This window comes from Theobroma cacao, chromosome 6, assembly GCF_053813885.1.
Source record: "Theobroma cacao isolate CCN51 chromosome 6, ASM5381388v1, whole genome shotgun sequence".
NCBI lineage: Eukaryota > Viridiplantae > Streptophyta > Magnoliopsida > Malvales > Malvaceae > Theobroma > Theobroma cacao.
In genome coordinates, this window is record NC_142644.1 from 6,612,864 (window position 1) to 6,625,650 (window position 12,787).

The 12,787-nt window shown below is 33.5% G+C and overlaps 1 protein-coding gene across 2 annotated transcripts; it reads right to left on the reverse strand.

Annotated features, from left to right (window-relative positions):
- Positions 1-1,790: 1,790 nt before the first annotated feature.
- LOC18595546 (Glycosyl hydrolases family 31 protein) lies at positions 1,791-5,935 on the reverse strand. Of its 2 annotated transcripts, XM_088807708.1 has the most exons (6): positions 5,583-5,935; positions 4,822-5,513; positions 3,911-4,141; positions 3,126-3,772; positions 2,706-2,804; positions 2,252-2,443 (listed from the first exon to the last, which is right to left on the reverse strand). In XM_088807708.1, the coding sequence occupies exons 1-6, from the start codon at positions 5,813-5,815 to the stop codon at positions 2,399-2,401; spliced, it is 1,947 nt and encodes a 648-aa protein (XP_088663834.1). In that variant the 5' UTR covers positions 5,816-5,935; the 3' UTR covers positions 2,252-2,398. The 2 variants fall into 2 exon arrangements, with proteins under 2 accessions (XP_007023616.3, XP_088663834.1); XM_007023554.3 differs by having other exon boundaries at positions 1,791-2,804; positions 5,583-5,928.
- Between the last annotated feature and the right edge of the window lie 6,852 nt (positions 5,936-12,787).

Sequence of the window (12,787 nt, forward strand, 5' to 3'; positions counted from 1 at the left end):
GCTTACAAAGTACTAGTCAACACCTTGTCCATTGTCATGCAATTAAATCTCTACAAATTTTAAGGAGGAAATTGTGAGAAATGACATTTCTTGATAAAGACATTTTAAAAGTAACCATCAAAATAAGTTTAACTGTTTTTAGCCATATTTAGTCATAACTTGATGAAAATACCCTTTAAACTATTTCAAATAAATTAAACCATTCATCACAATTTCTCCCCATTTCTCCCCATTTGTGCTTCGGAATTCTTTCTCACCATCCTAGTCTCTCAAATTTTATCGATTTCTTTGTTTGGCATGCGTCTACTATGCTTTCGATTTCTCTCTCCCACGTTTTTAGATTTCTCTTTCTTACGCTTTCAAGACACTAAGCAATGGTTTTGACGTGCTTGGGTAGGTGGCTGTTTGGGAAATCCAATTTTTAGATATTTTGGATAAACTAAAACAGTAGAAATAATAAAAAAATGTATGAAATAGCTTTTAATTTAATCAATCTGGAACCTAAATACCAATAAACTCAAAATTTTGAAATTTATAAATCTAGGTTTTCAAAGAATTTTTTTTATTTTTAGTCAAAGTCGGTGTTTTAGATAAAAAACATTTGTATTTTGATTTATGAAAACATGTTAAAAACACTTTAATTTGTGCCAAATTGTCAAAAAAAAAAGAAAAAAGTTGAGAGGATTTGAAGTTTTGGTTCATATTAACAATAACATTTTAGGCATTAAAGTGTAACAAAATATTTTTGAATATGGCGTGTAACAACAATATTTTTTCAACATGGCATATAACAACAATATTTTTTTTTCAACATGACGTGTAACAACTTTTTTTAACCATGGCGTGTAACATGTTTTTTACATGGTGTGTAACAACAATATGTTTTTTCAACATGGCGTGTAACAACCTAACCATGGCTTGTCACAAGTTTTTGTACATGGCGTGTAACAAGCTAACCATAGCTTGTCATAGGTTTTTGTACTTGGCTTGTCATATATTTTTGTACATAGCGTGTTGTCACATATTTTTGTACACGACATGTCATATGTTTTTGTACATAGCGTGTAACATGCTAACCATAGCTTGTCACAGGTTTTTGTACATGGCATGTAGCAAGCTAACCATGGCTTGTCACATATTTTTGTACATAGCGTGTAACACACTAATCATGGCTTATCATAAGTTTTTGTACATGGTGTGTAACAAGCTAACCATGATTTGTCACATATTTTTGTACATAGCGTGTAACACGCTAACCATGACTTGTCACAGGTTTTTGTACATGGCGTGTAACACGCTAACCATGACTTGTCACAAGTTTTTGTACATGACGTGTCACATCACAGCGTGTAACTTTATTAAAGGTAATTTTATCCAATTTATCTAAAAATAGTTAAAATTATAAAGAGAGTTATTTTTAAAAACATCTTATTACTTTTTAAATGCCCCAATTTTAAGTATAATTTCAACGAGAATGATAAAAAATCACAGCATAATTAAGATCCATTGTTTTGTGTTTGTAAAATCTTGAGAACATTACGGATTAGGGAAGACTTATAAGATATTGATGTAAGGGACTTTTGTTCTAGTGAGAGAGTGAAGAATGGGTGAAAAACTGAAAAAGGAAAATAAAGAAGCGAAGCGTTAATAAGGATTGCAGCGGAACAATGGCTTTGGCTAACTGTTACTCTCTTTGGTTGGGTGTAAAGAACACAAGGAGAGAGAGATGAGTGGGAACAATGGGTATGAATAGCATGAGATAAGGAAGAAGAAAGCGATTAAGAGAGAGATAAATCACATAGTAGTTTTCTGTAATTTATCAAAAAAATTAAACATTAAACTGGTATATAAATGAGTTGTCGGATCAACTCCTCATTTTTAATAGGCAAGGGTATTCATTCCCAAATGAATTGCAGCTTCTTATGCTAGTTGTTGAGCTTCAACTCTAACTGAAACTCTTCTCCAACAAGCAAAGACAAGTCTGACATCTCTGCAATGCCAAACTGGTCTCCATTGCTATGAAAGCTTGTTGTTACATATATATTTCCATTCTTGTTAGTGGGCAACTCATACCCTTTAATTCCATTAACCTTTTCTAGACCTATAAATGTCAACTTGTCTATAGTCCAGTTCCGACTGACTGCAAATTCACCATTCACAACGCTTGATCTGATCGTTAGTTTGTCTCCAACAACTACAGCATGAAATTTCACCAAACTCCAATTTCTGCTTTCTCCACCCATCTCCACTTCTTCCCCGTCATCTAAAAATACTTGTCCACTGCTGTTTTCCTTGCTACTAGCCACAACTAGGAGGTGAAATGGCATGCTTCGAGCTTCTTTTGTCGTCAGGGCTTCTCCTTGCAGCACCAAGATACTCCCTTCTCGAACATGTACATTTATATGATCAGGCGGTGCATCAAGCATAATGTACTCTCCGTTTTCTACAATGATAGAGATATTGTGGTTAAAGAGGTCAAACCAATTTCCTGCTGGGAAGTATGCATCAACAGAAACTGCTCCGGGCTTCAAAACAGGTGACACCAATATACCGTTTCCAATCAAAAACTGTGAGCTGATTTCATACGTATTTATGTCTCGAGGAAAAGAGAAAAAAAGGGGTCGTGCAATGGGGATTCCTTTTGTGTGTGCCTCATACATTAATGTGTACATGTGGGGAAGTAGCTGGTAGCGGAGGCCTAGCACCTTCTTGGCTGTTGCAGCAACTGATTCCCAGAGATAAAGCTCCTGACGTCTTGTGTTTAATGCTGAGTGGTCTCGCGCAAAGGGGTAAAAGGCACCTAGCTGCAGCATTAAAACATCATAATCATTAAATGGAAAGCATAAGCACCATAGGGAACCACTCTTTTTACTTGGTTTTGTACAATTCAAAGCAGGAATAGCTCTTGGTAGTAATCCTGTCATATTTATTCTAGAGTTTCTTCTTTCTTTCGGTTTTTGAATCAGTCCAAATTGAGAATGCTTCTACAAATGAAAGTTTGCAATTGATTATTATTTGCCATATTTGGGACAAGAGAAAAATAAATATAATTTGCTTGTTAAGTAATGCATGTAAAGAGAGCTGACATTCCCCATCTGCATTTAAATGACAAAAGGACTCCTTACCTGAATCCAACGTCTACAAAGCTCTTCAGTTGTGTTTCCAGAAAAACCACATATATCGGCTCCAACCATTGGGATTCCGAATATTCCGAAACTGAGAATTGATGGAATAGAGTATGCCAAATCATCCCAGGTAGCAGCATTATCACCAGTCCAATGAGCTGTGTACTTTCCAGAGCCCACAAAGGTTGATCTGGAGAGTATAAATGGCCTTTTTCCAGTCACATTGATTAAAGCAGCATTTGTCGCTTTGGCTTCTAATAGGCCATAAAGGTTATGGGCATTGTACACCGTAATGTTACCAAAATGTAGAGAAGTTGCTGGCACAGTTAAGTTATTGATTGGTCGCCTGATTCCAGCATTATTTATCAGGTAAGGAGGGCTATCAAAGGTTGAAGATGGAGTAGGAGGGGAAGTTATAAAATTTGATATCTCATTCATGTCAAGCCAGAGACCATCAAATGGGAGAAGATCTTGAAATAATTTGATCTCATTACCCCAAAATGCTCTGCCTTCAGGATTTACAAAATCAGGAAAGTATACTGATCCAGGCCAAACCTGACCAAGGTAAGGGATACCGTCACGTTTTATAAATATATCAGCCTGCATCCCTCTTATATAAGTTGCATATGATTTATTCACACTAATACCTGAAAAGAAGGCACATAATTATCACAAAATCAGGTACATTATTTTTTTTCTCTCATGCTTAATTGTTCTCAATTGTTCATACTTCAGTTTAGCAAGCTGGTGACTAGTGGAACAAAAAGTTCAAACTTAAGACTTACCTGGATCCAAGATGAGTACATATTTCTGACCATTTTGGTGAAGTGTGTCAACAAAGTTCTTCATATGTTCCTGAGGAAAGTTGATAGGATCAAGAGTAAAATCCTTAAATCCATCCATGTAGTCTATATCGGTCCACATAACCTCTAGAGGGATACCAGCTTTTGCATAGCCAGCGACTACCCCTTCAATATCAGAAACATTCTTGTAACCCCACCGGCATTGGTGAAAGCCTTCACAGACAATGAACCAACCATTGAGTAAGCATGAAAGAATTTATTTTGCTGTTAAAACCAGGTCAGGGTATTCCAAATGTAGCCTAAATACAGGGAGAATACTATGTGCAGAATCTAAACTAGAGGGAATGAGTTGTAGAATTTTATGGTGAGACAAATCATTCAACCAGATTCATTGAGTCTGTTATTTGATGTTCTTTCCAAAATATATATACTATAAACTACTTTCCCATTCATCATAAGTAGTCTGTCCTTTTGAAACTTCTACATATATTTTGGGTTCTTGCTTCTTCTATGTTATTCATCAGATTTGAGCAATATACTTGTTTATTTTGCTGAAACTGTTTCTCCAACCAAAACATAACAAGCCTGCTAATTAATTTGAGACAAGGCTTCCAAGTGAGAGGACAAACAAAGAAAGAGATATACTAGAAATACAGAGTAGAAATAACCATTCCAGATTAATGGTGTCACCATTTGGTCTCTATCAGAAAATAGTTCATCCTATCACTCAATATGTATGTCTACAAGATTATAAAATGACGGATGAGTTATTTATGCTATCCATGAGAGTATCTTTATCTCAAAATGTTAGAAGTGTCCAATTAAATAAACAGTAGTGTAATTGCAATCAATCAAAAACATAAGAAATAATAAGAAGTCAAGGATTTACCTACCAAATGACCAATATGGCATAGGTGCAGGTCGGCCAATGAGGCCGGTGTACTGCTGTACCACCATCTCTGGTGAAGGCCCCTCGAAAATAAACAAATCTATGATTCCACCAATGATCTTGTAAGTTATCCTATCACCACCGTATATTATATCCATACCATTACTGTTAAGCAACAAAACTCCATGACTTGACCCTGTTCTAACTCTGCCATCCTCCGACCCCAATCTCACATCCAGATAAAATGGATGAGAACCGTAGAGATTCACATCGGGATTTGCACTACCAATGTCAGCATTCCACAATGTCAACGTATCATTGGTTCTCAACTTAAATGAGCTTTTCGTATGCTCACCAAGGCCATACAAAGAAGACCTGTTTTTAGGGAGTGAAGAGGATAGTTGAATATATTGGTCCTTGAAGACAAGAAATGTGCCTGAATCTGATGCATCCGGGGACGTGTCAAAGAGGATGTCGCCGGAGAAACGGCGAGAGACAGCGAAGCCAAATGGGGTGGTGTTGTAGAGGGTAAAAATGAGGTTGGAGGAAGGGTGAGTGAGAACTCGTCTTTCCAAGGAACTGGAATGGTTTTGTGGAAAAGAGCCATGACGACGAGGGATGATTTCTTGAGGAACTTCCCATCTTTCATCGTCTGAGTCTGTTATTCGAATTCTCAAACGCTCCCCTGCGTCAAAGCTGCATAACAAACTTCAATCTAACAATATTTTGCATAACAATCAAAGCTGCATCAAAATTAAATATAACCTCGCAATAAGGTTGAGATTTTGAATGTCAGGTCCAAAAATGGTGGAGTTCTTGATTAGACGGAGATCAGCTTTCAAGAGCTTGCCAGACTGATCAACTCCAACTGATTGAATTGCATATCCATACCCCACTACTTCTTCTACTTTCCCATGAACGAGGCAAGAAAAAGAGATGAGAAGATGGAAGAGAGAATTTACAGACGACTTTGCTTTTCTCCCCCTTTTTTTGTCCATTTCAGCTATTGGGAGGAAGACTACAACGGGGTCTTTTCCGTTGGCATTTATGGCCGAGGAACTTTGACATGGCAGCACCACCAAGCCAAAGAGTAAAGCTGCTTTAGTTCTCTATATGTCCCACAACATGATGGCATATGTCCTTATCTCTGTCTCTATGTACTGATAGTATACGATACTGTTGAGAGCAATTAAATTGGGATTAGAATTTAGCTCCCCAAGGCCCAATTGCCCAAAGATAAAATAGCATCAAATCATAGTTGTTTCATGAACCTTGTTTTCAAACTTCAATCTAGTAAGCCCTTGTCTTTCTCTTTCTTGATCTATTACAGAATCTTGCTTTCCATTGAACAATTTAAAGACTAATAAGAACATTTAAAACAGAATAAATGTCAATTAATATTGAAATCGAGATATTTGATTCGCTTGAAATCAATATATTTATACTACTACATTAAAAGGAAGCTCCAACGGAGCTCGCACGTTCGGTCACGTTTTGGCTTCCTTTGCACACCATGTGTATTGGGTTTTATGGTTTCCTTTGTGCGCCAAGAATTTGGAGAGAATTTAAGGGGTTTAGGCTTTGGGTTGTCGAGTTGAATCTGCGTAGAGTTTGAGAGTTTAAGAGTCACAAGAGGGAACACAGAATTTAAGAGTCAATGTGGGGATACACGTATTCGCCAGTTTTAGTGAAGAAACATGCTTTTATTCTTAAATCCATCGATTTTTGGAGAAATCTTTTCAGTATCAGTCCATCTTTTCAACATCCTTGGATGAATCCATTAGTTTTAAAAAGAATCCTCTCATCCGTCCATGAATCCAGCAGTTTTTGCAATGATGATTTTAATGTTCTTTCGAAAGTATCCTTTCTATCAAGCAATAAAAGACTGTCTGTGTCAAAAATCATGGGTGCCTAAATGCAATTTTCACATGGGTTTTTTCATGAATCATATTTTTGGGTAGCTATTTGTCTTGGCATTGTTGTTTGTACAGCTGGCTATGTGTGTGGCTGAAATGAGTTCCTTGTTCGTTTGATTAGGTTGTAAAATCGATCATACAATAAACAATAGAGCAAGACCATACATTTTTTAAATTAATGGACAAAATCATCATAAGATAAGTTCCTTTCCGCTAATAATTGGAAACAGATCAAAATTTGCACAATTCTATGTATATGACATAGAAAATGAAATCTTAAATAGGTTAGAGAATTTTTGTTCAAACAATATGACTGCTATCGATAGATAAATAATAGAAAGTTTAACGAAAATGCTTGATGAAAATAACCAAATTGTTAAAGTATTTAGATTAGCTAGGGATAGATTTACAATGACAAACTATGCACCTATTCAATTAAGAATTATTAGCAGCATGTGACAATGATAACCAAACTATAAACTCCTAACTATTTTTGAAATTGCAACCTTAATAGTAGGAGATTTAGGAGAATATGATGACCATCGAGATTAATAGTAGATCATATTACTGAAGGACTTAAACAAATAAGTAAACTCCAATTTTCTTTCATGGTCATTCAATACCCCCATCTTTTCCTTTAGAGTGAAGATGGTTACATACCTAATATAAATTATATTGATTCACCAATAAGAAAAAAACCCTAGAGACAAAATGTAACAATTTAAGAATATTATGCTTATATAATCCAACAACGAATAATAGTTAAAAACACAATATTAGGAAGGGGTAGACTTTTCAACAATTTGTAGTAGATGCATTTGCAATTATAGAAGAAGAAAGATTGTCATACATAAGAAATAATTAGAAATTTTTGAAAGCTGAACTATATAAAGGTTTAAAAGAGGCATTTGCAAAAGGTGATTACAATGCAAACACTGTAGGTAAGTGTGTAGTATTACCTGTGAGTTTTATTAGCAGTCCTAGATACTACAAAATTATCAAGATGCTATGGCCATTTGTAGATACTGTGGTTGTCTAGACCTTTTCATTGCATTCACATGCAATGCACATTGGAAAGAAATTTAAAGTGCACTAAGTTTGATCCCACATCAAAGACTAGAAGATAGACTAGATATAACTTCAAGAGTTTTTAAAATTGAACTTTGCTATTTGATGGATGATTTGATAAAGAACAAACATTTTGGTCATACCACAATTGGTAAGTAGATAAAATAAATCAAATATTTCAAATTTCACCAAAAAAAAACCTTTTTATGATCAAATAATTTATGTTAACTAAATACTTTTACACTTTTTTTTTCACTCTTTAATATTTAGTGACTTATACCATTGAATTTCCAAAATGAAGATTGACTCATGTTCATATACTTCCATGGCTACACCCATGAACATAAATGTTTATCCTTAGAAGATATAGATAGGATCATATCAGCTAAATTGCTGGACAAACATGCAGATCCAATAGCATACCAAGTTATGGCAGACTTTATGGTTCATGGACCATGTGGTCTGTCGTGCCCAAACTTTCCATGCATGAATAAAGGATTTTATTCCAAATATTTTCTGAAAGATTTCAAGAAAACAATCACAACTAATAAAGATATATTCCTAATATATCGAAAAAGAAATATCTCACAAAATAAAATAGTCAAAAATGGTATTGAATTAGAGAATAGATATGTAATGCCACATAATGTAAACTTGATTGTCAAATATCAAGCTCACATTAATGTTGATATTTGTGGATAATTTAAAGCAATCAAATACTTATTCAAATATATAAATAAAAGACCAAATAGAGTTAGAGTTGTTTTAGAAAACATCAACTCAAATAGTAATGAAACTTAAGTAGAAACATCCATCGAAATGGATGAAATTAAGACATACTTACGTTGTAGATATTTATCAGCTTATGAGGGCTGTTAGAGACTTTTTAGTTTTCAAATACATCATAGAGAACCAGCAATTCAAAGATTAGTAATTTATTTACCGAATCAACAAAACATTTACTTTCATGATAACAACAACTTAGCTAGAGTTATACATAGGCTAGAAATCAACAAAACAACCTTCATTGAATGGATGATTAGTAACCAAACAAATGAAACTGGTAGACATTTACTTTATGCATACTTCCCTATAGAATATGTTTAGCATCAACAAGAAACAAAATGGAAAAGAAGAAAACAAGGAAGATGTATAGGTAAAATCAATTATGTGCATCCCACAACAAGTGAATTATACTTTCTACGCATGCTATTAAATATTGTAAAAGGAGCAACTAGCTATGAACAAATTATAACATTGAATGGAATAACTTTTCAAACTTTTCAAGAGGCATGTAAAGCAGATGGATTATTAGGAAATGATCAAGAACGGGATGATGTATTGGTTCAAGCTTCACATTGTGCTTTAAGTGAACAAGTATGACAACCATTTGTAACAATAGTAATGTTTTGTCAAGTAACAATCCAATAGCCCTTTTCGAAAATAATTGGAAACTATTTTTAGAAGACACTAAATATAGATTGAAACATGCATATGGAACTTTACAGTATACTATCCCAGAAAATGATTTTAAAAATTATGTCTTAATTGCTTCAGAAGATTTATTCAACAAAAATTGTAGCTCTTTATTTGAATTTAAACTACTTATGCCAAGCTAACAAAATGTTCATGATGGACAAAATAGATTCATATATGAAGAAATCAATTACAATTTAAAGGATCTACAACAAATGCACTTGAATTTACTATCAAATCTAAATCTTGAACAAATGCAAATTTATCAATGTGTTAAGCAGTCAATTGACAACAATGAAGGGTAGATGGTTTTTGTATATGGACATGGAGGCATACAAAAAACTTACTTATGGAATACAATTATTTCAAAATTATGATCAATAGGAAAACTAGTCCTAGCCATAGCTTCATCTGGTATTACATCTTTGTTATTACCATGTCGCATAATTGCTCACTCAAAACTTAAAACACCACTTAACACAATGAGTACTCCACATGTCAAATAAAAAAAGAAACACAGTTTGTTAGATTAGTTCAAGCATGTAGTTTACAGTATGGTATGAAGTACCTATGGTACATAGTTATTGTTTTGAAGCTTTGGATAGAACTTTAAGAGATATTGTTAGTCATGATAACCCACAAACAATTGATAAACCTTTTGGTGGAAAAAATGTTTTATTAAGAGATTTTAGACAAATTTTACCTGTTGTTGAATCTAGATTTAAAACAAATATCATTAATGCAACAACAAATCAATCCTCATTATGGTTTAAATATAAGGTTTTTCATCTAAAAACTAATATGCTATTATTGAGGAATGATCTTGATCAAGAATCAAAGAAAGAGAGCGAAACATTTGACAATGGTTATTAAATATAGGTGATGGGAATTTAAAATCATCTATGTTAGAAAATGAAGATGACTTAGATTATATAACAATACCAAATGACTTATTAGTACTGCTAACAAATAATCCAATAGAAAATATAATTACTGTAGTTTATGATAGATTTCAAAATTACTATGCAAATCTTGAATACCTTAGACAAAGAGCAATAGTGACACCTCATAACGAAACAGTAAACTTGATAAATACGTATGCACTCGATCTAGTACCAAGAATTATAAAAATATATTTTAGTAGTGACTCAATTCACAAACATTAGATTATATACCAGAATATCAATTAATTTATCCAATTGAATTCTTGAATCCTTAAAATTTCCTAGTTTACCAAATCATGCTCTACAATTGAAAGTATGTACTGTCATTATGTTATTGAGGAATTTGAACCAAAATTCAAGCCTGTGCAATGGACTATACTTATAGTCACACAATTAGCTCTTAATATAATAGAAGGCAAAATCATTTGTGACACTAAAACGAATAATTGGTTTTACATACCTCAAATGATATTAACAGCCAAACATCATAAATGGCTATTTGTATTAACAAGAAAATAGTTTCTTGTTAGGTTATGTTATGGAATGACTATCAACAAAAGTCAAGATCAAACACTCAACAAAATTGGTTTATAGTTACCTAAACCTGTTTTTACACATGGCCAATTATATGTAGCTTTATCAAGAGAGTGACATCTTGAAGAGGTTTGAAAATTTTAGTTACAAATAATGATGGTTCTTCTATTGTGCAAACAAAAAATATAGTCTACAAAAAAATTTGACAATTTAGATTCAAGTTAGACCTAATATTTTTATATACCTACACAACAATATCTATTTTTAGTTTATTTATATTGTTTTCTACATAATAATTTATCAATTATAACTTATTATATGTTTGACTTTTTGATCTAAGTTTGGTATTAATAAAAGTTCCATGTTCAGTGATTTACTGTAACAGGCTTTTTGTATTCCCTTTCTTATAGATTTTGTTGATGATGATTATTGCTGCGCTATTTCTGATTATCACCTTTGTTGTGCCTCTAGTTCTTATGCTTTACTACTTTCATAACTGTTTTTTAATGTACTAATTTTGCTTACTATAGCAATTTTTTTTTATAAGGCTATTTAAAGCCTCTACCTACTAGCTACTTTGATGCACTTTTCTTGGTTTTATTTTACCCCCATGTCATACTTAGTGTTTTTTCTTTCTTATCAATTTGGATGATAACGCTTGATGTCAAACTATTTTTGATACTCAACTTTGTTATGCCTTTGTTTTCTAGTCATTACTCTTTCTTTCTTTTCTTTGTACATAATTCTTCACTGTTTCATTCTTTTGCCTAAGCTATTCTTGAGAATTTAGGTCAAAGCTTGATTATATTTGATTTTAAAGGTAGGCTATCACTCAATCCCTATAATGCAACAATTCATTATGGTAATGTTCAACAACTTCAATGCATGATCACTGAAGTTTAATTTTGTTTGTATGAACACAAACATACACCAAGAATGAAAGACCAAATTTTACAAGGTTTACGCCCATTCCAACAACCAACATTAGTGAAAGTCAAAGCAGTATGAATATGAGAATCAATTGACCCTTCATGACCATACACATTTCTCAAATTAGATCTTTTGGCTATTGATGCTCAAGTACATGACCTTGCAATATAACTATATATCAATGGCTTTAAATTATTGCAAATATCAATTGTGCAACTATATAAAATCACATGATTTTGTTAAATTATGTTGTCATAACATAGAGTACTAATAACTCTATTTTATAGAGTTATTTAGCCACATTTTGGGGTACTAATATAGCAAAGTCCTTGTGTTTAAGTAGTTTTTAGACAACTTTTATGTTCTTGGTTGATTAGTTTAAATCATATAAATTTAGTTTAATTCATGAAATTCTAGCATATTTTCATGTTGCAAGTCCTATTTTAGGCCAATGCTGATTTAGTCCTTGTCTTTGTAGGTTTTCAAGTGCATAAAGTTGAATGATGATGAATTATGCATTAAAGACTAAGTGCAGATTTTCACTGAACATGTTACAGTAATTTGGACATAACTTGAGCTACAGAGATCCAATGAATGTGATTCTTAGACCATAAGAAAGCTGAGAGGTAGAACTATAATGTTCATATTTACCATTTCACCCAGATCAGCATCGAGATATCAGAAAACACATTGCAAGATGAAGCATTGCAGCAGTCTGCACCAAGGTAGTGTAAAGAGGACCAACGCCGCGGCCTTGTAGAGCTCAAAGCCACAGCATCCAAGGGTGCATCCTAACACCCATAAAAAGCAGAGAATTCAATGCTGCAGCGCTCAAGCACCCAAGGAAGAGCGTCGCGACGTCGAATGGCAGATAGGCAAAAAAGTTTTATAAGTTAGGAGCGTAACAATGCCCTTGAGTAAGGCCAGACGCTCTAACGTGGATTATGAGAATTCAACCAATCAGGATTTGAGTTTTTTTAGGGTTTTTGGAGGTTGCAAATAGGTCATTTCAGTAGCTAAAAAAAAGGTTCAGAGAGGCAATGAACCACTGTTTTTGAAAGAAAAGAAAAAGGTTTTGAAAGAGAGAAACTAGAGGAAATCG